This window comes from Haliotis cracherodii, unplaced genomic scaffold, assembly GCF_022045235.1.
Source record: "Haliotis cracherodii isolate W230 unplaced genomic scaffold, xgHalCrac1.p SCAF_2, whole genome shotgun sequence".
NCBI classification, from domain to species: Eukaryota; Metazoa; Mollusca; class Gastropoda; order Lepetellida; family Haliotidae; genus Haliotis; species Haliotis cracherodii.
Window position 1 is genome coordinate 75,325,515 of NW_027266275.1, and position 25,318 is coordinate 75,350,832.

Consider the following 25,318-nt stretch of genomic DNA (forward strand, 5'->3'; position numbering starts at 1 on the left):
GGTGGTTCTAGTAATGTACTACATCCGTGTTGCTGGTAGTTTGTTAATAATCTTAAATGCAAACACTTTTCTAGTTTCATAAGAAATTCTGAATCTAAGAGTCCAGTGTGTAAGGTGTTACTGCCTCACATCAGGTGTTTTCTACGATGTTTGACTTCATTGGAGTCCCAGTTCTGTGTTTGTATTCAGCTCTTCATCATGATAAAGACAAAAAGACATTCACTCAGATGAGTGATAAATAGAATTAAGTTATAATTTATTCAAAATGCACAATGCACATTTTTTTTAAAGATCTTTACAATCTAGACAAAAATATACCATCAGACAAATACGACCTCACAGTTATCAATGGAAGGTGAAATAATAAAAACTGTACAACAGTTGACCTCTAAGTAAGAAAAACCTGAGACATCTAGTAAAATAGACACTCGGGATGTCCCTGTGTTCAGAAGGTGAACTTTTTAAGTCAAATGTACAGCATGTCTAGGACAAAATGTCCAAACCATGTCTACGAAACAATGATTATCTTGTTCTGCTGGGTGTAGTAATCTCCACTTATTGAACATAGCACTCACTATCTCATGTCTGAGATCTTTGATCACTTGTCACAAATGTCACTATCATCTTGTGATCCATCACGGCATAAATTAGTTTAACACTTTGCACCTGAACAAATGCAAACAATGAAAATGGGTGAAAATGAGCAAACTCTCTGATATATATACACAAAATGAAATGCAATGAAAGTTTTATGGCATGTGTTGTATGTCAGTGGGGCAAGTACTACCTCCGCATGACAGGGTTAACATTGTTCATGTTGAGTGATGGAGCAGTCATATAGCTGTAAGCGTACATGGGGTTGTTGGACTGGGACTGCTGCATTTGTTGCTGGAAGGGTTGCTGGGCTGCAGGGTGCATGTTCATCATCCCAACCTGCATTGGCAGTTGAGGTTGGTTCAAGAAACCATGGTTGGGAATATAACCATGATTTATCATTGGTTGACGATAACTATTGAACACGTTCATATTGTACCGGGGAAGCATACCAGACCCTGGCTGAATTGTCACGTTTGGAGTGAACGGCACACTGGGGTTTACAGTCACATTAGGGTTAGCACTTTGAGGTTTACGTGTGGTTTGTCTGCTCCTTGGGTACTTGCTACACTGTTGAGGCTGAAGTTGAAGTTGTGGCTGAAGATTGGGAATGGGCGGAGTTGCCATGGAGCGGATCATGGCCGGAGGTGGGGTCATGGTATGAGGTGGAGGGGTCAGATTGGGTGGTGGGGTCATGGTATTTTCATGCATCAAGTCCATCATATTAGCAGTCATTTGCTGTAATTTGGACAAACTACAGCTATTTGGATTCTGGTAGTTGCCCGTGTTCTGTTGTCCTCCACAAGGAGTATTATTGTGAACCAGTCTGTGGGTATTCTGGGGTAGCATACTAGGACTGTAACTTGAACCAGATGACCCGTATACCACAGAGCTTGTAGCTGGTGGTGGAAGGTACGTTCCTGTACTTACAGGCATCTGCATTGGGTGATGTTGAACAGTGTCCATGAATCGAGTCACACGACTTTGGTTATTGCAGTACGACTGCTGGGCTTGAATACAACAATTCTGTGGCAACTGAGCACAACTCTGAACCTGAGCACAGCTCTGCTGCTGTTGTTGCTGTGGCGTTGCAGGGGGTAGCTGCTGTGGTTGAGGCATCTGGGTTGGGGGCATCTGTGCTTGTGCACAATCAGAATAATTAGGGGTGGGAGCAGATTCAACTGAGTTGTTGGCCATCTCATTACTACTAATCGATGTAGGGGACTCAAGACCTAACTGTGTCACATCTATATCAACTGTATTAAATCCATTGTTGCCTAGATTGGTATTAGGCATGTTATTGATCTGCGTATTCTGAGGTGAAAACACAGGTCCCACACTACTACAGGTCTGGCTTGGATGGTTCGGGGTTGGGGGCTGTACATTGTTCATGCTCATGTCACGCTGAGCCATTTGCTCGGTTGCAATGCTACCTGTTGCACTATTGTCAATTTGTTCATAATTGTTCCTCAGTTCCTGTGCAAGAGCTTCCTCAAAGTTATTAGAGGCACCGAGAGTATCCTGCACAGTGGTATCACTACTAATATCCTGGAAATTATCATCACTGGGTATGTCTGCTGTCTCTGGTGTGTGTTCCACAGAGGAATTAGTTGAAGCAGATGTTGCTATTGGGGTTTCAGCTGCTGCTGCTGCAGGAACTGGTGTTGGTACTTGTGGAGATGGGGGAGTCTCTGGTTGTTTGCTCTCCTGAATCACTGGCTCTTCTTGGCGCGGAGTGGGTGGCCGTGGCTCTGGCTCATGCATAGGCAATTGCTCAGGCTCTGGCTCAGAGTCTGGGTTGGCACCTGGGCTTGGCATGGGTACGTTAGGAGACATAGGCCGTGGAGTTGGCACTTGTGGCGTGAGAGGGGCAGGGGGCCCATCATCACTATTTGAATCAGACACACATTCTGTAGGTTCAATGGCTGGACTTGGCTCAGGTGGACCTGAAGACTCACTGGGTAATGTTTCTCTTTCCTGTTCCAGACTTGCTGGAGACTCCAATTTTGGAACATTTTTGGGTGAACTTACAGTCTCCTCTTTCTCACTTTCTTCACTTTCCTCCTCCTCATCTTCTTCCTCCTCCTCTTCATCATCATCATCGTCCTCTTCCTCATCATCATCTTCATCATCATCACTTTTAATAGCACTTTCAACTGTTTCCCCATTCTCTTTTTCCCTTACGGTGTCAAATCCATTGGTATGAATATCAACAGATTTCACCACTTTCTCACTTTCAATTGGGGCCTTAACAGATACCTCTATATCAACCTCACTACACTTCTTCTCATCTTCCTCCTGACTTTCATCCTCCTCCTCATCATCATCATCTTCATCATCATCACTACTGTCACTATCAGACGACGACGATGATGATGACGATGAATCATCACTCTTACTGTCTTTCTCTTCATTGTTGTCATCACAGTCGGCCACATCATCACTCTTGCTCTGTCTACCCGAGTCTGCAGTGCTGTTCACAGACACTGTCTTGTCAGGTGACACTGAATTCTGTACAGAAGTGTTTGTGATATCCATGTCCATCTCCTCCCCATCACTACCATCTGTCAACTTACTGACATCTCCATTGATGGTCACCTCATCATCAACATCCTCCTCTTCTTCACGTTTTGTCTCAGGCTCTTCCTCCTCAGTATCACTTTTGTTTTCCAATTTTGGATCCACTGGGGATGATGGGCCATCACTTTCCTCTGCACCTGAGACTTGAGATTCCACCAGGGTTCTGTGGCGAAGCTGAAGAGAAAAATAGGAATTGGATGCATTCTTTAGTTTCCTAGGACTGAATTTAAAGATACCTTCTTCAAAGAATAAAAGGAAACATTTGATAATTACATCAATATTTCCTTGAAAGAGAAGACAAGACTTTTAAGCTCTCTTGGAAGATTACAAGACATTCAGACAGATTCAGATCAAGGTACCTGTCTTCATATAACACAGATATCGGAGTAAAACACAGCATTCCTTCCTCCAATATTTTCTTACACACAAGGCATCTTTCTCTGCTTAAAGTACTTCATGAGATTTGCAGCATCTCTATCGATATGAAAAGACATTGGCCCTCCTTTTCAACAAATAATAGGAAGTTCATCCCTTTGCTCTGAATAAGCAATACACTATTCAGTACTACATGGGGCAACTGGATTGTGATACACATACCTTGAGTGATGTCAGTACAATCTTAGTTCTTTAACTATTATGCACAAGCTAAATCTAATGTTTGTCGTCAACAGTAGTGAGAAAATATTGCACAATTGGACATGGTTTGATACCACAGGTTGACAAGTTAAAAATCTTGAAGAAAGCAAATTGAAAAAATACTTCTCTAATACATAAAATACCACATGCGAAAAGTGAACGTGTGCATAATGTGACATCCTTATGAATCTTGTGTTCTTCATAATGCATGGAACAATCATTGAGTAGAGTGCAATAATAACCAAGCTATAACAAAGGATGTACAGAATGATATTGTGCATCAAGTACCTTAATGGACAAATTTTACATTACACATTCCCATTCAGCCAAAACAAGATTGCCTCTATAAATGTCCATTAAAAGAAGGCAAGTTTTCAATCTTTGTGAACAATAAATGATCTTGCAGGCAGATATTTTGGTCAGAAACCTGTGATATAGTTACAGGTTGCAAGACGTATCATAAGCCAAATTGCAGATTCACCACTGCGCATTTAGTCTTAATAGATTTTCAATAACATTTAGCATCTGTGGAATTCGACATTTAAAATATGAATCTGCATAAACAATGGTCCAAGGAGAACATAAGGCACTCTATTTCTCTTTCTTTTCTAAATGATAGGTACTTAGCTCAAGCAATATGTATACTTCAGCACAGTTGAAATTTCTTATCATTGATATTCATCTTCCCTGATATACATTTTCAAGAGAGAAGAAAAGAAAACTAAAAGCATGATATGGCAAATAGTGCCGGACAAGCCATCTACATGAACTACTGATCCGGATGCGGATCTCATTATGTCACACCTGTCACAGCTCATGCAGGAGCACCCACCTTTCGTGGTCTGCCTGGCCGGCCTCGACGTACCACCGGGTCTTTCTTCACAGGCGAGCCACGGGGAACTCCTTTTGGCCAGCCACCTTTCCTCTTTCGCCTCTTCTGAACAACATGTTCTGCTACAATATGTCCATTTCTTCGAAGTGTGATCTCAGGTCTTCCTTTGATTTCTTTCTTTAGAGTCTTGTTGGACATTTTATTACAATTGTTGCCATTAAGATTGTCTTCTGTTTTAGGAACACTCTTCAGTTTATCTGGGGATTGTAAATATGAATACACATGAGTTATCTAAGATATCAAAATATAAGTCATCAGAAGATGACAAATCCCCTCCCCCCCACCCCTAGCCCCCACAATAGCATAAGGCATACTTCAGGCCCTGGTGAATATATGTATCATGTTTGGATGAAAAATCTTGCATGGTTTTTAAGTTTCTAAATACAGACGGACAGACCAGATGATGACATATCAACCTAAGTCTCAATTTACATATGACCTTACCAATCAGATTTGTTGCTTTTTTTCTTTAATTTCAAGGCAACATCAAAATCACTTGGCTGAACAAAATATTAACATATCAAAAATCAATTGGTTGCATAAACTAACATATGTAGTTAGCAATTGTGTTGTGAGAGTCTTAACAAACTAATCCCTCACCTTCAAGGTAGCTGTTGCTGATTTCTGTCATAAGACTCTTCCGAGATCTCTTGGGTTCTGGCTCAGGAGACTTGAAGCTGTTCAACCTTTTTCTCCCTGGCTTCTTGCCAACCTGAAAATACATTCACTTTTCAAGGCAAACTGAATATGGAATTGGGAGGAGATGAGAGGAGTTACTTCCTCAAGGGTCCTTGAAATCTGATGAGTTGTAACAACTTGAAGCAACAACAATCAAGTCTAATGCCTTCAATATCATAGAAGATTTCATAGTATTAACTCAATGATAAGTCAATCAAAGCTTTATGGACCCTGACAACAGGCCTTAATGGATTTACGTTGTTTACAACATTCAAAGGCATAAACACTTTTTAAGGCCTTTATGGCAGTTTGTTCAAACCCAGCTTACCTTTTTGATTGGGACCTCTTTTACAGGACTGAGCTTTGAATCTTCTAGCAGCTGGCGTCGGTCTTCTGCTATGCTGTTGACCACTTCACTCATCTCTCGTAACTGTAGCACATGATTAACACATTCATTTAATATGCATATAGATACAATTTCCAAAACGCCTAGACTTCACACTCATAAGACTTTCTAAACTATTCTTAACAGACACCATTTTTGAAATAAATATTATGAATATATTGTTTAAACCTTGTTACATTCTTAACATACTGCAAATACAGTGGGAAAACATTCTTGCAACATCTTTTGCTTAATGACAATTTGACATCATGTGATACTGGTTATTAATACGACCTGCTTCTTTATATATTTTTCGGTGTGACAACAACAGACAGAACATAGCTCTGACACACTAAATGAAGCGTGCAATGAAATGTTCATGAATCAGTATTAAAGAAATGAACAGTTCTTATGAAACAACAACATGCAAATAAAGCATACCGGGATATAGATTATTGAGTTGGTTGCGACGAAGTATATAAACCAAACACTCAATGTATGAAATTGAGAGTAATGACTATTTTTTCTAAGACTGTCACCAACATGTATTTAAAAAAAATGATATGTTCTTTTCTATTGATGTGCAAAATATGTGAGGTATATCTACTTAAAAAAAATTCAGATGATAAAATGAACTAAAGTCTTTGGGATTACAACACCAAAAAATTCACACATCAAGGTTCTACATTCATGAAGTCTCCTGAATAGATTCAGAAATGTATTGATCGAATTCAGATGAGTTTTCTCTCAACCTTCCTGGCAAATGTTAATATCAGACATCACTTAATACATTTTGCAAGAAGCTTGGCATTGACTTATCCCCAGAGACTATCACTGTTCAATACCATGATCAAAAAGGTTTAGATTGTTTTCTACATAAAAGATAGACTTGAAAGTGTAGTCTAGGCCAACACAGTTCAAAATGATACATTCTATGAAAAACATTATTCTCACTGCAATTAGTGTACATAGCTATACAAACTTTGTGCATGTCATGCTGCACCTTACCCTATATCAAATGACGCACATCTTAGTTTAGGATGATTGAGTATAATGCATGTTACTGCGAAAGCATTCATGGCAAAGCTTTAGCTAAAATGAGTCTTGGCTTTAAATGATATGATATGCTACTTCATTCCTTTCCCAATGAAACAACTACATTTGTGATGAAGAAAAGCTATCTAAGGACATAACAGAACTACATACAAAATGTGGATAATGGTCAAAGTAATAATGACATACCTTGCTACAAGATACCCCTGAGAAACAAAAGTACACTATGCAGGTGGGTGCAGACAAGAAAAGCCCAAGAGTTGCTGGTAACATCCCATACAGAAATGGTCTTCACAGCACAAGCATGCCACCATACAACAACCCAAATATTACCCACCCTAAAGTATCTAGAAGTTGTAGGAGCTCCAAATGGCAGACGGAACCTTGGACCCACCTCTTTCTCAGCACGTTTCTCTTCTTCCAATAGAGTTTGATTTGATATTAAAGGAGTCCAGCGTAGGCACTCAGCATCTAGCTCAAGACGTTGGTGTGCTTTTAACTTCAGTTTATCCATGTATTCTTGGATCTTCTTGCGATTCACAGATATGACAATTCTAAAAAACATGTACAGTATTTACTATTATAGTAAATGTAACACCTATTTACTGCAATCTAATAAAAAACAAAACAAAAATGAAAAAAGCATTTAAGATATTGAGACTTATATGGCACTATAGATGCCTTGATGAAAGAAAAAAAATAATTCCAGTAACTGAAGAAAAACTTGTTGTTTGCCACACGCCATGTCCAACTGTATGACACACAATCACTGAATACTGAAACTGTTTTTTAGTATTTTCTTACTAAAGGGATACATGTAATTAGCAACATGTTCTTTGGTTGTAATATATAGTCTCAATACTTACTTTCCATCTTTCTTGATCATGAAGGTCAGCTGCTGCAGGGTTCCAGCAACATCATGAGGACACATCCCAGTAGAACGACTGATAGCTGGAAAAAAAGACAAAGTTGCAATATTTGCAATTTCCTAGAATTCAAGACACTGCATAACCGTAAATAACAAGACAAAAAGTGAGCAGGGCTCACTAATATCCCCAACTTTGACTCCCAACATATTTTTAAGTTCAAAACATGAATAAAGCAATATATTCTCAGAAAATCCAGTTATCGAAATCAAACTTTGCACTGCATCTTTCCTATTGGTATAGACACTGTACCCCAATTGAAAAGAATCCATGAAGTAGTTTTTAAGTCTCAGGTTGCACAAATGTTGAATTTAAAGAATTCTAAGTTCACAAACTTATAAACATCATATGTTTTTCAGAATATACACTATCAAAATCAAACTTTGCACTGCACATCTTCTATTAGTATGGAAACTGGTCCCTAAATTTGAAAATAATCCATGCAGTTGTTTCATAGTTATAGATCACAGAAATGATTAAGTAAACAATTTCTAAATTAAAAAAAATAAAAATATGTATTTTGTCAGAAAATCCAAAAATAGAAATCAAACTTTGCACTGCGACTTTCCTATAGGTATAAAAGGTGTTCACCAAATTTGAAAAGTATTCATGAAGCAGTTTTCAAGCTATAGGTCACACAAATAAATGTCTTCGGAAGGAAGGACGGACAGATGGATGGACGGAATTCCTTGGTAAAACTGTATATAAAAATCAAGCATGCAGATGACAGAAAATGTTCCTTTGCAATGTATTTGAACCATACTTCAACCTCTTTATGCTTAACAGAGAATGAATTCTGCTTGTCTGAAAGAGCCTTGAGAGTTACTACACTTTCTTCTTTGAGTTTAAGGCAAAAACTAAGGTCTCAATGGATAGACCAGGCCTCAAGTCTGTCAGCCCAAGACAAGTGAAAATCTAGAAAGATCAGTTGATTTCTCCCCAAACCTAGGGATTTAATATAAATCACTAGTCCGAAATCACTAGTATTCCCATGTGTGATAGTTGCAAATCAAATTTCAAGAGGCAATAGCACTGCTTTTTCCAACAGAACACATCAATCTAATCATAGCAGTCATGGGCCATATGAACAGGAAAACTATCTCTAAAGTTTAATGGACAAGCCTATGACTTATGATGATGTAAAAGTTTCAGGGAACTTTTTCCATAAAAGGTATAACTCATTAATATAAATGAGCTCACAACCGTTGTTCGTAGAAGTGAGATATGTTGCAGTTTCTAGACAATTGTACGTTCCAATCAAACTTAGATTCAGGAAACTTACTTCATATTGACAAAAAGAGTAGTTTGTTAAACAGTTTTTCAACATAGTACATATTCTCTAAAAGTGCATTGAGTTTGAATGTTGATCCCATCTTGCACTTGGAATAGGCAAGAAGAGTTAGCTTCTCAAACATCTGATAAGGCAGGTTTACCACTCGGTCAATCAGAGCTAAGAACTTACAAAGCCACAAAAAGAGATTAAATACAAAATATGAATAGAAAACTTGACTACCCTACTGACCTTTGATGGTTATTTTATCGTCGGCCACCTTGTGCATGTATTCAATGATGATGCTGCGCCAATATGCCATGTAGCTGACTTTCCCCAAGTCTGACAGTGGCTTCTCTGGGGAGCCAGGTTGACCTTCAATCCTTGACAGTAGGTAACCTGCACAGGAAACCAATCGTTTCATTCACAACACCATATATTCAAATCTAATCTATTGCAATGCAGATACTGTACACGACTATATGTCGCCGAACCATATAGGACAAATAGATTATGGGTAGTCAATTCAATAGCCAAACTGTTGAACTATTAACTCTGTTACAATTTTCTATGAAAAACCTATTTCGTAATACAGATATTTTATCATAAAAAAGTTTGCTTGAGCATAACAGATACATACTGAATTCAATGAGAAATCTGCCATATCCCTTCCGCTGGTGCTGTGGCATTGTCATGATACAGGATACATTGTACTTCTGTTGGCAGTGCTTCTCCTGGAATGTAGGTAAATCATTCATTTACAGTAGACATAACATCAAGACATGCATTTCTATTTACAAGGGTTCATAAAAGCATAGCCAATGTAGACTCAAGTCACATTCATACCTGTTACATTTGAACTTCTTCTCTATAGAGTGTTACACAGTTTCGTAGCATCAATTCTTGCCCCTAGGTATTGTTTCTATCATACAAACATACCTTTGAGAAGTAGCCCACCAGATGACATCCGGTGTCGTCATTGTGTGTTAGTACATAGAAGAGGAATGGTTCTACATCGTAGTATAACGTCTTGTGGTCAAGGAACAGCTTTGCTAGTAGACACAGGTTCTGACAGTATATTTTGCTGACATTGCCATCCACCTCGAACACAGAGAGATCTCCTTTTCTGTAGATCTCATTGGCTGGAGGATGGTGGAGGCCACACTTGCTCTGGTGAGAAGAAAACACACAGATGCCACAAAATGTCATAGAGTGTCAGGCTACAACCTCATTACATATCACACCCACAAAACACAGACAAAAACAACTTAGCAACTTGCAAAATCTGATTTATGATGAAAAAACACTTGACTATACTTCCAGGGAAGAAGCCAGTCTAAATGTGTAGAAGAGTATCCTGTGGTATAATAAAATCTTAAATCTTGATGGTGTTCCAGTGTGCTATCATTACTTAGGCTTTCTGGGTTACTTTCGGTCAGTGTAAACTAACTTTCACCTTTTTTACATTATGATTCAATCAAAATGTAAATGTAGAACAATGCACATAAAAAAGAACTTGACTAACCATGTGTCTTTGGAGAATGCTTCTACTCTTCATATATTTCAGACAAAATTCACATATGTACAACTTTGGTAACCTGAAAACAAGAGATTTTCAGTATGAAATGCAAGTAATGTTCAACTGACAACTTCTATGTTGTGTTCGAAATTAAGCATGAATATCAAAGGGTCTTTGTCATAACACTCAGAATAAGATTTAGAGGGACACTAGATTCAAATACCCGAGGAGAAGAGAAGACCTCAAGGACCCCAGGATCCCCCGTAATTTGGAAAGTGCCATGTATCACATGTCTCACATGAGAGGCATGCAACAGTTTTTAGGCCCATAACATAAAACAGCATAACTTTGAATCCATGCTTAACTGATCACATGGTATAAAAATAGTTTATTTCATCATCTTAATAAAAGCAATGAATAGCCACCAGGGCTCAGATTTCATTCATACCAGCTAGTACCAGGTTTTATAATAAGTCTTGTGATAAATAATTGAGCATTTATTCGATAGTGCCATGCGTGTTTAACAAATGGTGAGACCTTGTACTGATGAAAACCAAATTTCCTTTGGGATAATAAAGTGTTATTTTAGGTCATGTTATCTTAAAAAAGTCAAGACAGCAGGGAATTCTTTACCTGGCTGCCTGTTTTCATCTAAAAATTAGATGAAGTGATTTTCCACTTTGTTAACCTCTCTAATTGCTAATGGACACATTTTCAAATTTTCAATTTCCAAGTACCACGGTCTTGACTTACCTGGCATATTCTTGTGGATAGGGAGATGAGTACCATGTTTGTATCTCATATTTCCCAAATTCAATACATGGTGGAAATCGGTGTTGAGGTTCGGACGGAGCATCTCCTGTGTTGGAGCTCTGAGAGGCAAAACAAACAATGGTTATACTACAAGTTGTGTACTCAAGCCATGGCCAATATCCAGCACTCAGAATGCCAGTTACATGAGGAAGACACCTGGACAAATATACATAATGTCAACACATGCAAAGGCACAGGAAGCAAGCCAAATAATGTGCAATATCACAGATCAATCAAACTTCATTCTCACATCAAATGCACTGCCCAATCAACAACAAAATATTCCTATGACTACTGAGATTCACAGCTTTATCTAAATACATAACTTGTTGTTTATTCTATTGACTTATAAATATGCCACTGTAAACCAGTGTTAGGAATGGTGTCAACTCACTCCACTGGGACATATTTGTATGAATCATATTGGCCACAAAAGCCAACCACTGTGAAAAGACTATCTCTTGGTAAAAACTTGACGGAATGAGTGTGAGGAGAAAGGCTCATGTATATTTTGCAAGTTGCAGTTTCAGTATATCTTTATTATGAAAAATTCTGTTCCTCCAGTGTACATTTCTCTTCTGTATTGCATAGAAACTCGTAATCTTTCTGACACAATTTCAATATGTTCAAACGTCATAATAATAGAATATCAGTAACACTTCCAAACTTGGTCACAAATTGTTAATGAATATTGTAGTTGAAATAAAAAAGAAAACACACAGTTTGTTTTAAAACAGTTAAAACTGGAAAAGCAGGTAAAAGCAGCAATGTCAAAAGAATACAAATGCAAAAACAGGGAAGAGTGCATGGGCTGACAGAGACACTTGTGAGACACCACAAATTACATGATATATCAATGATAGCCATTCAACATAAAACACTTAACAAAACAAATACAACATCATGCCTGTCATCAAAAAATAAAATTGAATTTTTATTGATTTCATAATTACAGATTTCATTACACCGTTAAAATTTTCCAACATCAAACTAATCAATTACTGCAAAAACATTTTCAAAATTGAAAATTCGTTTTTCTGGATTTCATGTACCAGAATACACAGCAATATTACGAGGATTTTTATTCAGACTGTTTAGGTTGGACCATAGCTTGCAAAGAGAGTTTACATCCAAATGCATATATACTTCTGTTTACTAGAAGTTTTCATACATCAAGAAGACATTCTTACATGTAATTGATTAATTTTCATCAAGTTGTATATATACGGTCCATAATTTGGAGGTGTTTATCGAGGAAGCCATCCGATTTTAACAAATTTGTGGTCAATTCATGGAAATTCGCGACAGATTCTCATCACTGCATATATAACATCAAACATTACAAAACGCAGAACAAATTCAGTTCAAAGCATTTATATTTCACGATGCATTATGAATGATGGCATATGAACAAGATTAAAATGTGAAAGAGAAAGGAGAAGCAAAGCAGTGCTTGCATGTTACGACAGAGACCTTGTGACCATAGCCGCCGGGCCAACTCACTTGTCCGAGCGACTGCTGTGCCTTTTCCTGCGCCTGCTTGAACAGATCAATGTCACCCTCAGTCACCAAGTGAGGCAGGGGGGCTGCAGAGCTCTCCTTGTCTGTAACACAACATAAATAAGTGTTAAACCATATCAACAGAAGCACAGCAAATCTCATCATTCTCGCAGTGTGGATCAGTGTTCATACTTAACAGTTGCAATCTTCAGTGCATTTCCATACACATTGGTACAGATATATCTTTTTAGGGTACAAACAAAATAACCTCATTCACAATAGATATAGCACCAGTGGGAGCCTATACAGATTCATTTTGCTGATATGACATAAAAGTTTGTTTATTGTTTACTTCACTTGTCACGTTATGTATGCTTCAAATGACATGAAACATGTTTTTGTCACAATACAAGAGAAAACATTGTAAAAGTGCAAGTAATGGCAAACATGTCAACACCAGAGGTCTCTTATAAAATTGGTTTCAGATTTTTTTGCACCCAATCCACAGATTGGTATCAAGAGATCATCACCACATTCAATAAAACAGAGCACTGATACATACCTTGAGAGGAAATGGAACAAATGTTTCAAATATCAACACAATTACAATGACAGTTTATGAAGATGATACTCTCGTTGAGTAAAAGGCCATCTCAATAACATTCACACAGTGAGATGTATAATACATTCTCTAAAACAATGTAACACATAAACATTTGTGTCACACTGAAATAAAAAACTCATGAATCTGTCCCCAATAATGAAATAACTAGTTCATCAAGATCCACTGTTTATTGCGACTAATTGATACAATCTGGTTCAGATTGGTCGCGGTGCGGATCAGTTGACCTCAAGCGTTTCAACCACCAGAGACTTGGACAGATGGCTTTAACTGTATTTTCCATGTTAAATGCTGGCATCCCCTCAAACATCCGTTAGCCTATGTCTTAATGTGGCTCAATCAACTTGTTGTTCTGTCAGTCATACTAGACAGTGGTCAACTGTGGAATCTTCTGAGCGACATATCACCTAAATACCGAGGGAAAGCATAGATTTTATACTCTTAAATAATGTGATGCCAGAGCTAAAACGATGCATTTCCCATGAAAAGACACATAGACAAAGGCTTCTGTAGCTAAAAGCAAAATATCAAATTCAGTAAAACCAAATCTGTTCAAATACTTTAAAATGAAAGTGGTAACAAAAAGCTGAAAAGAAAAATGAAAAATGATCAGAACAACTTCACAAACATTATAACAAAATTATATGAAACTAAGCAAGATCAGGCATGATGATCATGATACATATTTTTGTATAAATAACATGAAAAAAAGAGACAATTCTTCATTACAAACAAGCAGCATATCAAAAGTGCCGAAAACTTAAAACATGAATAGTGAAAGCTGCACGTAACTAACTTGGTTAAATGTTTACTATGAAAAGTTAGAAATGGCATGCCGTCCACCCTATGGAACAACTGAGCAAGGTGCAATAGATCTACTGTCTAAGTGGGCCTGGCCTTGTTTTGCTTTTCATGAATACTTCAAACATATCTTGAACCGTAACCTTGTCACATAATTATATATACCTTCAGCAACAACAGTAGCAAAAAATTCAATCACGGTATTCAGCATGTTGAAAGATAAGCAGTTGGACTTCAAAATCTTTGTTCATTATTTTCCACAGAATACCCATGTTGATTGGCTATGGTTTCATCAAACTAGGACTGGTCAGATCAAAGGCTCTTTTGAAGCCATGTATTACAAACACACTTTCCCGAAATCTCTTAGTTGAACTTGTATGCGTTCCATAGGAGTGTTGTTTGACAAACCATTTCAGACTTGGCAGATTCAAATAAAAACACCGCAACCAACCAAACCCGAACTAATCTACTGAAGGAAAGCAGACATAAGCTACATACTGTAACAACTACATGGCATCTTCATGGCTGGTACTATCTGCCTATTTATTTGGTTATTGTGATGCAAGTAGAGAAGAGGACAGTGGGTGAGTGAATGGGTAGTGAGTGAGTGAGTGAGTGACTGAGTGAGTATCTAGGTAGGAAGAGGTAACTGGAGAGTGAGAGCCATGCACATGTTCGTCACAGAAGGCTTTCCTTCAAATTTGGGTAGCAGGTAGGTAGTTGATCAAGAGTGAAACATCTTCGTTGTCGTTCCAGGATAGGATAGGAGGTTTCCAAAGACAGAATGATGATCAATGCATTCACAATGGCATTGTACACAAACAGGACAAGTACTGCCCATTTCTAAAGTCTGGTTTCAGATTCTGCCCATTTCATGAATACACAGTTCTTTCTCACTAGCTACTCTGCCTTAAGACATTGCCACATCGCTTGATTTTGTGTAAGTATCATCAATCATCTTACCCTTTTTCTGTCCACGGCCTCGCCCCCGCCCTCTGCCAATAGAGGTTTCGGTTGGCGTGGAAACCCCTCGTCCTCGTCCTTTGTGCTTGTTGAGGGACGTCGAGAGAAATCCTAAGTCACTCCAGTCAGGTTTGTGAATTCCCCTTCCCCTACCCCTGATAGGTGGGAGAATTACAGGGCTCTCTATGCCAGTAAATTCAAAGGGATTGTCTGGTTTATCAATCTCAATATCCAAGAAAGGGTCTTGAATAGGTGTACTAGTCTGTATTGACAAGAGCTTTTGCATGCCCCTTGGTGGTGTGTAAATTGGAAAGTTACGCTTCCTATCCCCCTGTGCAGTAAACAGGTGTGAAAGGCCATCAAAAAGGCCCTTAAGCTGACCACTACCTGGTGGGCAGTTATGAAATCTGCGTCTTTTATTCACTTGTAAAAGTTTGGACTTTTTCAACAATTTTTTTGCAGCCTGTCGCGATTTGCTGGGTCGACCAGGTTTTGGCTTAGACACTAGAGCTGCCAAGTCAGCTTCTAAAGAACTAAGTGAGACTCGAGATTTTCTCTTGTTAGACGGAGTAAAGAAGCGTGATAGGCCATCTATTAAGCCCTTAGGTTTGTTGACAGCCATGAAAGGTTGTAAGATGCTCAAGTCCTCATCACTGTCTGACTCACATGAGGATGAGGAGGAGCTATGATTGCCATTTTCTGCCGTTGATGCTGCTGCCCGTGTGTTTTCCTTGTCCTCTCTGCTGCTGTGACCATTTTCCAGGGACCTGTAGTGTTTCAGATGGACATTATTCCCTGTTGTGGCCATCAACAATGATGAGGACATGGAAGTAGTACCAGGAATTCTGTGCTTTGGACGCCGCCCTCGAGGTAGGCCCTTCCCAGAAGTCACAGATTCATATTGCCTGTAAAAGTAAATTCATATTTATTAAAGTTATTGGACTACTGCAAATGCAATCTATAGGATTTTCTCAACTAAATCAGAAGAACATCTACAAAAATGTATGAAGAGCTTCCACAAAACATTAATGAGACATAATCTGAATGAATTTGACTGTACTCACTTTCTTGCAGCATTGAGGACTGCCTTTGCTTTTTCAAGTTTAGCTGCCTTTTCTTTGGCCCTCAGCCGCTGTGTATATCGTGCTGCCATTTCAAGGAACTTTTTCCCTTTCTTGTTACCCCTATCTGGATCACATATGTTGCAGCTCCATGCCCCTACAATCAGGAAGAACAAATGCAATAAGATCCACACCATTGTGATATTGTTGTATTTGATTATTAGTATTCATACTGTATGACACAATACTTTATTTTCAGTCGATCAAGCTTTACAAACTATTAGCTTAAACTTTACTGCCTTAGTCTGAAGTGTATCTTCATCATATTGGCCTCACCTTTTGGAGCTTTGTTCAATGGTGGATCACAACACTGCATATGATATCCCCTATCACAGGCATCACAGAAGAGCATATTGTCCTGAAAGAGAAGACACTTTTTGTTAGATTTCTCAACATCTATGTTTTTCAACTGTGATACAAACTGGTGTGTAGAGCATTAACCATGCATATCTCAAATCAACCTTCTGGACATGCCATCAAACATTATGTTACACATCTCAAAATCAAAACACTGGCCAGAAAAGGGCAGCAGGGGGTTGCTTTCAACTGTTTTTCTTTACATAAAAGTGCATGTATTACTGGATGTTTCTCATGCATACTCAAGACACTATCTGGATATCCATAATAACTGACATGTAAAATCTGCCTATTTGTTTAACAACAAAACTTTAGAAATTATCAGTGGGGTTCATGTGTAGCAGAAACTTGAGTTTTGCAGTAAATGTTGTCCAATGTAAGGAAGAAATTACAGCTTTGACTCATGTTTTGTTTGAACGTGTTTGCTATTAACAATGCACAGAGATAGGCATGTGACAAATGTCATAATAATTCTAGGCCAGAATTTACTGGAACTGCCAATTCATATATACAAATAACTGAGGACTGTATGTATTTGAAAAGATGAAGTTAAAGTTTTTGACAAATATATTACTTTGAGCAATGGTCCAAGTTTGTGCCTTACAGGAAGCTTTTATATCAGATACATCCTATGCAGTATTCAGTATTACTGACCTCTTTTCCAGACTTCCCACAAAACGAACATCTTTTGCAGTCTATACACTGCCATCGCAATCTTCTCACTTTCAATGCCAGTTCGGGCGCAAATTTGAGACATGTTGGATGACCTGAAAACCAAAAACACACAATCAAATGAGGGAATCAAAAATATTAGAAAACTGATCTAGTATCTGCTGAATAAAGGAAGGTTTTCAAGGCATTGGAAGTATTGCTTACTAGTTAAATTTTTCAATTGACCATTAAGTTTTAGGTGAGAAAGATCACTGTGTGAGTCCAACATTCAGAAATATCAGGCAACCAACCAAAGTAAATATTGCACTGTCAAATATTTGGAATTCACATCAAGTTGATGTATTTAATAGATGTTAAAAAGAATTGGCAATGAATGTTTACAGAATGCAATGAAAACACATAAATTTGGTGCAAATGTAAGCACAGCAACCAATGTTTTGACATACGTCTGATAGTTTCAAAAGCCTGAAAACACCCTGTTTGGACTGATATTGAGTGACAGATATTTTGCAATTGTTAGACAAAGCAGAAAATTCCATGTTGTGGTCGAATAATGGTTAATCAAATTTTAAAACAGTGTAGGTAGAGGCAATGTTCTCAAATACTCTACAAGTTTGTAGACTATTCTAAAGTTATGATGTGTTTGTTATCTATTGTACAGTGAAAAATCACAAAACAAACATTGGATCGGTCATAACATTTGGCAGGGTTAAGAATTAAGGGTGCCTTTGAACGCTTCCATGGTATTTGCAACAATGATTAAGTAATTTGAATATCAGCCTGTTTAAGAGTAAGACCCAAGTAACTTTCCTAAAAGTATCTCACCCTCCCACAAAATGTATCCTTTTCAACAAAATAGTTTCAAAACATGGTCCATTATGCCAATGCCAAGAGACTATAGAGGATAATCAACTGATAAAACTAAATCATTAGTTAGTTAAGTGGTATAAAATTAACACAGAAAATGTCTTACAATTTCTGCAATGACAATGAACATCACATGTAGACTGACAATAACTCCACCCTGCACAGAATAATGCAAGCTTTTCAAAGTTACTGGTGTATCCAACTACGTAATCTGAAACTGGACATGGGTGATAAGTTGCCAGCTGAAGTTTTTTGCAAAAGCCCAGTACAGACAGCAGTGGGTTAAGCAGAAAGAGGTGTTTAGGTTCATAGCTACTTATCTTCCCAGATTAGTCGAGCAAGGGAGTATCCTTGGTTTGGATCACTGATGTTTTCCAGAGGCCTCAGTACCTCAGGAATGTACACTAACAAGGCAATCAAATACCTGAGAAACAGTGTGTCAGGTTACAGACAGTCAAGTCCATGACAATCAGGCTGTCTGAACATCACTGTACTTGGCTCTTCAAGTGCATACAACAACAGTGCAGAATGTAGCTTGATGTGTCAATAAACATTATGTTCAGGTGGAAGGTAAATTCAAAATATGAAAATGATTATTCCAGGCCACTCAAATGCTGCTCCTGCAAATAGGACACCACAGGGATGCTATAAATAACTTGTTGCTGAACTCTTAACAGTTGGAATATAACATCCTGGATGTTTTAAGCAGTGACTGAACAACATGTCTAAATAATAAAATTTAATGAGTAAACGTATTTGTTTCATCAATTTAACTGACAGGTCATTTTGATTTGTTCTTCCACATTTAATGCAATAGCGTTATGTTTATCACATGATTTTGAAACATTGAAGGAATGAAAAGGCTGACACCTCATCTTTATTTCTACATCTTTACCTGGGAAGAATGTCTAGCTAAATATATTACTTGCAGATAGGAGTGTTCTACAATAATCTATGTAACCTCAGTAACCTGTGCTGTGTGTTGGTGAAGATGAAAGATAAACAACATTAATTACAACAAATCAGTCTGAAAACAGAACTATTCAATATGTTAGCTCAGTGAGTTTAACATTATTACCTTTAACTTTGTATTTGCAGAATTTCAATTTTCATCTGTTAGCGAGATCAGCCATTGTCACCAACTGTCACTTTGTCATCAACAGCTAGTCATCTTCTGTGCAGTTACGTCACCACTTCTACAAGTGTGTGAGTGTGTGTGTGCGCCCTCAAACACTACCAATCTTGTTTTGTGTATTTCCGTTAGAGCTCCATGCAGTGACGAAGCCAGAAGGGCATAATAGTCTGACTTATATAAGCACATGCTAAAACTTTGTGCTTGTTTGGTTGGATGTTTAGCTTCATCAAATCTCAAGACATGGAGACCACAAATGTGTACGGTTTAAGTATCTTAATTACCCCTCATATGACTGTCACACATCCACAAACTTTCTTTCTAAACTCAGTAGTACCATCTTCATAAACAATCATTGTAATTCAAAACAAACATATCAGAAAGAAAACATCAGAACACATTCTTGCAGCTCAAGCAATCTTATTACTTCTTTCACATTCTTTAACACTTTCTGAATTTACATTTAATATTTTACTAGTAACGAAATTGGTCAATATCTTACCACTACTACCACAAGTTGCACATGAGATGAGTTCTTCAAATTTGCCGTCCCTGTTTTTCTCTGCTGGCCCTAGACAGAAGCTACAGAGTGGCAGTGGCTTGGCAAGTTTCTGAAAACAAATTAGACATATTAAGACTCTTGATTACATCAAATACATGCTAAAATGAAATATTGAATGTGGCTTTCACAGAAAGTCCAACCAACTGCAACCATGCCTAATTTCACAGGTAATGGGTTACTTTACCAACAAGTATTCAATCCAAATATAAAGATATACATCTAAACATTAATTATTACACAGTAACTCAAAATCTTGGCAAACAAATTTTGATTAAAGTACACTATAATTTGTTGTACCCTTTAACCAAAAGGATAAATGTCTTCTCATTGAGACAGCTGTCACTACATACACTGTATCAGTTGATGGTATAAAGGAAGCAAAAACGCCACAAAGTATATGCTAAAAATATCTACTCAAAATATTCTTAATTGAACAGTTTGACAAGAAATGTAAATAATGAACCAGTTAGCTAATAACCACATTAAACACCATTAAAGCTGCAGTAGTAGAAATTATCATAAAAGTAATATAAAAATCCTCCAATTTAAAAAAAATTCATCCCATGATACCTTAACAATTATGAATAGTTGGGACAACAGGACTAGTGCTGCTTTCTAATACTGTGAATTTGGCATACAACAATGCGAGAGTAAGTTAAACGCGTCTACAGAAACAGGAAATGATTGCTGTTACACTGAAATTTGTGCTAAGTTAAATACTTCCTTGTGATGACAATAACAGGAAATTCACAACTACTATCATCTATTGCACTTAGTATTGGATATGTCAGTACCCAAATCGATAAACATTAAGAAAAACTGAAAGGCCCATGACATGACCTCTGGAGGGATGCTATAAGCACCTCAAGCACAACTTCAGTATCAACTTGCCAACTCTTACAGAAAAAGTACTGTTGACTTCCAGGTGCTATCATTACTCTGCTAAAGATTCACATAAGCCATAGCTTGGGGTTATTACTGTGAGCTCAGTGCTGATATGTGAAAGCCATACAAGATTATTTTATACTTCTTAGCACCACAATAAAATCATTTTAAAAACTGCAAAATATGTGCATTAACTGAAACTTACAATTTATTACCAAATTTATGTTTAAGATACTATGTCTATCTTTAACATGGGCATGTTTAGTCACAGTCACAAAATTGGTATCCAGTAAAAATTCATTTGGCCCGGAAACCTTGGCTAATGACAACGTACACGAAAAGAGTAATATGACAAGTTTGGGCTAGCAGACTAACAATTTCTAGGAGAGACAGCTATTAATGCACAATAATAAAAGAAACAAATTTCCCGTAAAATCTTTTATCATTCTTTAGTATGTGACAGTTTCCCAGGATGGATTACAATCTCTGTACCTTATCACCAAGATAACCATATGTCAAAAATCATGTCAACAGCTCCCCATGACCACTATCTGTTGATATATCCTGCGAATGAACATATGCATACACTCTAACTTTAAGATTTAACACGATAATTATAACCTTCAAGTTCTAATAGCTTAATAATTTACTGAATCTCCCCACTGTCTTCCCCCAATAGCAATTAATCTAGTGTCAGTTAGAGTGTAACAGTATCAGATATTATGCAGCACTTGCCTTGTTACACTAATGACACTTTTCAGAAAGCCAGCTCCCTATGGCCGTATTGATTGAGCAGCCATCAAGGAAGGGGTATCACATGATCAATCAGCGAAAGAGAAACACCACACAAACAGATTGTGCTACTATGGCTTCCACTAGGCAAGTGCCGTCAGAATCAATACAAGAGCTACTTGCGACATTATCAAGGCTCGTTGCTCCTCTGAGCTGTTGGGCAGGCAGGCAGCCACAGTGGGCAATACTGGGCATGCTAATTCACTGTTAAGGGCACATTGGACACCTCATCCTACAAATACACCATTTATCTCTGTTGCTCATCCTACAAATTTAATCAGCCAATTACTGACTTCCCTCTCTCTTTCCACATGTGTTGAGAAAGATTTAACTAAGCACAACACACGAAAGACTTACAACTGGTGTCTAAATTCACCATTCACATAAAGAGTCAGTCAACCAGCTAGACAAATGCAAATGTTTAAACCCCCTTTGTTTGGTATGGGGTAAATAAAGCTAGCAGGACTGCGACCCAGTTATACTGAAGAATGTTCTGTCCTGGCAAAGCGAGAACTTGCCAACCGCAGGATTGCCAGCTAGACACGCTTCCAGGGTAAACAAAGCCATGTGACTCAGGAATCACAACAACTAACATGCATGTGCTTGTGACAAGTTGCATATCAACTAATAATACATAAAGTAAACTGTATAGATTTTCAAAAGGCCAGCTGGTACAATTTTTTGTTAGATACTAGTGTTTAACAGGAGTGACAAAATAAGTCAATGTATACACAGATACTACTCCCTAGAAAATCGATACACGAAAAGGGGTCTATTCAAAACAAAAACAACTTTAATAGAATCTTAAATATATCCTCAATAAAACATGATATATGACTGTGATATGATATGTGTTGTCATTCACAAATACTTACTTTGTGTCTTTCAAACGGCAAAATGATGTCGTCAAAGTGTTTGTCATCATCAATACTGCTGTGAAAACTGTTGCTGCTGTTCGAGCCAGCAGAATCAGATTCACTGACCGGTGCAGTCCCAAGTTTAATGAATCTTCCATCCTGCAAAAGTAGTCCTTTTTGAATGCCAGATTTTATGGACAATTTTATTTGCTGTGCCAAATCAACTCCATCACACAGTTCAATGTTATAGCTTCTCCTGATAAACTTCTCAATGCTTTTCAGGCTAGAACCTCCAACTTCACCCAACTCTCTCACAGTTCTCACGATGACTTTAGTTAGGTCATCTTTCTTTCCGATCTTCAGATTTCGTGACTGTAGCTGAACAATACGAGATGGGTCCTTGTAAGAGATCAATCCCTTGTTGTAAGTTTTCAGTACAATTCCATCAGTAACAGCCAACTCAAGTTGTTCCTCGATAGATTCTTTACTGACCTTGTGGTTTTGACGGACTGCATTGCTTATTCGCTCTAGACTCGGCCGCTGCTTCTGTTGTTTAACTTTCTTAATAGCTTCAATCAACCATTTTGCATAGGTCGGATTGGTCAAACCCGTGTCCCCCTCCCTAACCATGTTGGGGGTAACACAGTGTTACACTTTGTTGATTCGATTTGCTTTGTCACAACAGTCCATCATGTCCACCCGAGTCGGCAACTCTCCGGTGTTCACAAAGTTGATTGGCTTAACTTGCCACATCGGATGTGACAATCACTCCAATATATTGGATATATTAGGTAATTGTTAGAAAAATTAAAATAAATTATTATTTCGAGAAATAACTTGATAAATCCACAATTCTTGAGAATTCCGTCAACCAAAGGTGTTCATTTTGGATGAGATGACAGCGGTAACGTCTGTTTCTAAACGTCTATGGCATCTGAAAAAAGCAGAAAATATTACAATTATTCTCCTTGTAACACAAAAATTACTAACAATATCCTTAAAATTAAAACCGACCTACTGACACGGTATCTTCTCGGCTCAACACACAGCGCGTAGACAAAGGACAACCGCCGAACAAAGGCCCTATCTATTGCCAACTTGACACACTTACAGCAACACATCAACAATTTGTTGTCATTACTATCACATACGAAATAGTTGAAAATTCTGAGTAATCGCTATTTTTTGCACAGATCTTGGCTTCAGCGGGTAAAAATGGCGACGCAACTTTCCCTCCCGTCTTGAGCTTGAAACAGACAAAATGGCGGTCGCGGCTTCTGCGTACTGACAAAAAAATCCAGTAACCACTTATTGGGACGTTTAAACGATATCGCTTTGCAATATAAAATAGTATTTCAACCCCATGTATATATACGGCAGGTCAAATAATGTGACTTATACATGTAACAAAATATATTAACCATAACCGCTTTGGTCGAATCGGGGTTTCAAATACACTCCAAAACATACGGGAAGAAATAGGTAATTTTTGAGCGTACTTACCATTTTCCAGTGCCATTAATATTATATTTGGCAACTATGGCATCTTGTCCTTCAAAATCAATACAATTGGGGTTATGTATTGTCTGTACGCCACCAGGAAAATTGTTAAAAGTCGCAAGCTTTCAAATCCACCATTACACTTGAAAGCCGTACAAGCAAATATGGCCGCCGTCTCATAACAGACGCTAGCCAATTCTTTGGGAGAATTTAGATGTTGATCATGAAGTGCACGTCTCTTTCGGATTTTCGTGTCGTTATTGTCATTTATCAGCGATGAAATACAAATGAATCACATAGCTTTGTACGTGATCTATATGCATGTAATATCCAGATTGATGATACTTACTTCGTAGTCCCGAAAATATTACGAATGTGAAATTCACCTGACATACTTTCTCCCGCCCGATAGCCTTGTTGAAACAATTTGTCCCGTTCTATAGGAAGAAGCGATTTGATTGGCTGATGTTGATAAGTGATATGCTTCGGCTCTGTGAGGGCACTAAATTGTGTATAAAACGAAAACATCCCAGTAAATAAGTTTGGATACTGTTATCAGAATCCCGTCGCATGACTTGTACGAGTGTAATCAAACCGCCTTGAGGTTTATGTAATATATTTACGCGCCACCAGCGTGTATGGAGCTTTTAGAAACGAAGTCTTAGGGAAATGGAATTAATGTAACCAGTCGCCCTGTTACTGATATGACTCATAATGTTCAATAATACTACATGCCACAACATCGGGTATAGGATGTAAATTATTTTAAGCACATTAATCAGATTTTTTAGGCGGTTACGTTCTATTTCCTCTATACTTTATTTTATGTGTTGTGTCATATCTACCCTTTCTGGGACAAAAACAGAATCGATTTGTCAATCAAACAAAAAGAGGTGGGTAAGGCTTGAATAATTTTAAGTACTAATAATTTTTATCTCTTTATCGATCTGCATGGACATTTACACGAGCGTTGTATGCCCAGGTAGCAAAACATGTATTGTTGACAAAGTGGCAATAGTTACACAATATTTAATCAACAACACCCCCACTGGGATTTGTTTACAAGTTTATGTCTACTCTGTATGTTTATATGACTGAATGACATATATTCATTAAGCGTTATCATCATTCTACAACATTGCTTTTTGATGATTATCTATTTTATAGTTTCTCATAGCTCTGTCACATTTTCAGCGCATAAACCCTCGTTACCGTAATACACAAAATAAATATTGTTTTATTGGCTCTAAATCACCAGGGCTTTATTCCATAATCTCCACGTGAACACGTAAGGGAATGGTGTGTAATGGCTTTCTTAGACATTAGAGCCACGAGGAATTA

The 25,318-nt window shown here is 37.8% G+C and overlaps 1 protein-coding gene across 4 annotated transcripts; it reads right to left on the bottom strand.

Annotated features, from left to right (window-relative positions):
• Positions 1-289: 289 nt before the first annotated feature.
• On the bottom strand, positions 290-24,319 carry LOC139468519 (histone acetyltransferase KAT6B-like). 4 transcript variants are annotated; one of them, XM_071250525.1, is made up of 19 exons: positions 23,981-24,319; positions 22,496-23,411; positions 19,884-19,992; positions 17,365-17,477; positions 16,630-16,711; positions 16,297-16,450; positions 15,233-16,137; positions 12,850-12,950; positions 11,287-11,405; positions 10,540-10,612; positions 9,954-10,184; positions 9,655-9,748; positions 9,267-9,413; positions 7,685-7,769; positions 7,213-7,372; positions 5,709-5,810; positions 5,303-5,414; positions 4,643-4,899; positions 290-3,348 (listed from the first exon to the last, which is right to left on the bottom strand). In XM_071250525.1, the coding sequence occupies exons 2-19, from the start codon at positions 23,105-23,107 to the stop codon at positions 784-786; spliced, it is 6,021 nt and encodes a 2,006-aa protein (XP_071106626.1). In that variant the 5' UTR covers positions 23,108-23,411; positions 23,981-24,319; the 3' UTR covers positions 290-783. The 4 variants fall into 4 exon arrangements, with proteins under 4 accessions (XP_071106626.1, XP_071106625.1, XP_071106627.1 ...); XM_071250524.1 differs by having other exon boundaries at positions 7,156-7,372; XM_071250526.1 differs by having other exon boundaries at positions 293-3,348; positions 7,156-7,372; positions 15,899-16,137; positions 23,981-24,315.
• Positions 24,320-25,318: the final 999 nt, after the last annotated feature.

Bases quoted from the DNA above. Each gene is read 5' to 3' on its own strand.
- LOC139468519 (XM_071250524.1), bottom strand. From the start codon at position 23,107: ATGGTTAGGGAGGGGGACACGGGTTTGACCAATCCGACCTATGCAAAA. The intron at 16,138-16,296 runs GTGAGTACAGTC...TTACTTTTACAG, and splicing joins GTCCTCAATGCTGCAAGAAA to GCAATATGAATCTGTGACTT. The intron at 7,770-9,266 runs GTCAGTAGGGTA...CTTTTTTTCCAG, and splicing joins CGATAAAATAACCATCAAAG to CTATCAGTCGTTCTACTGGG.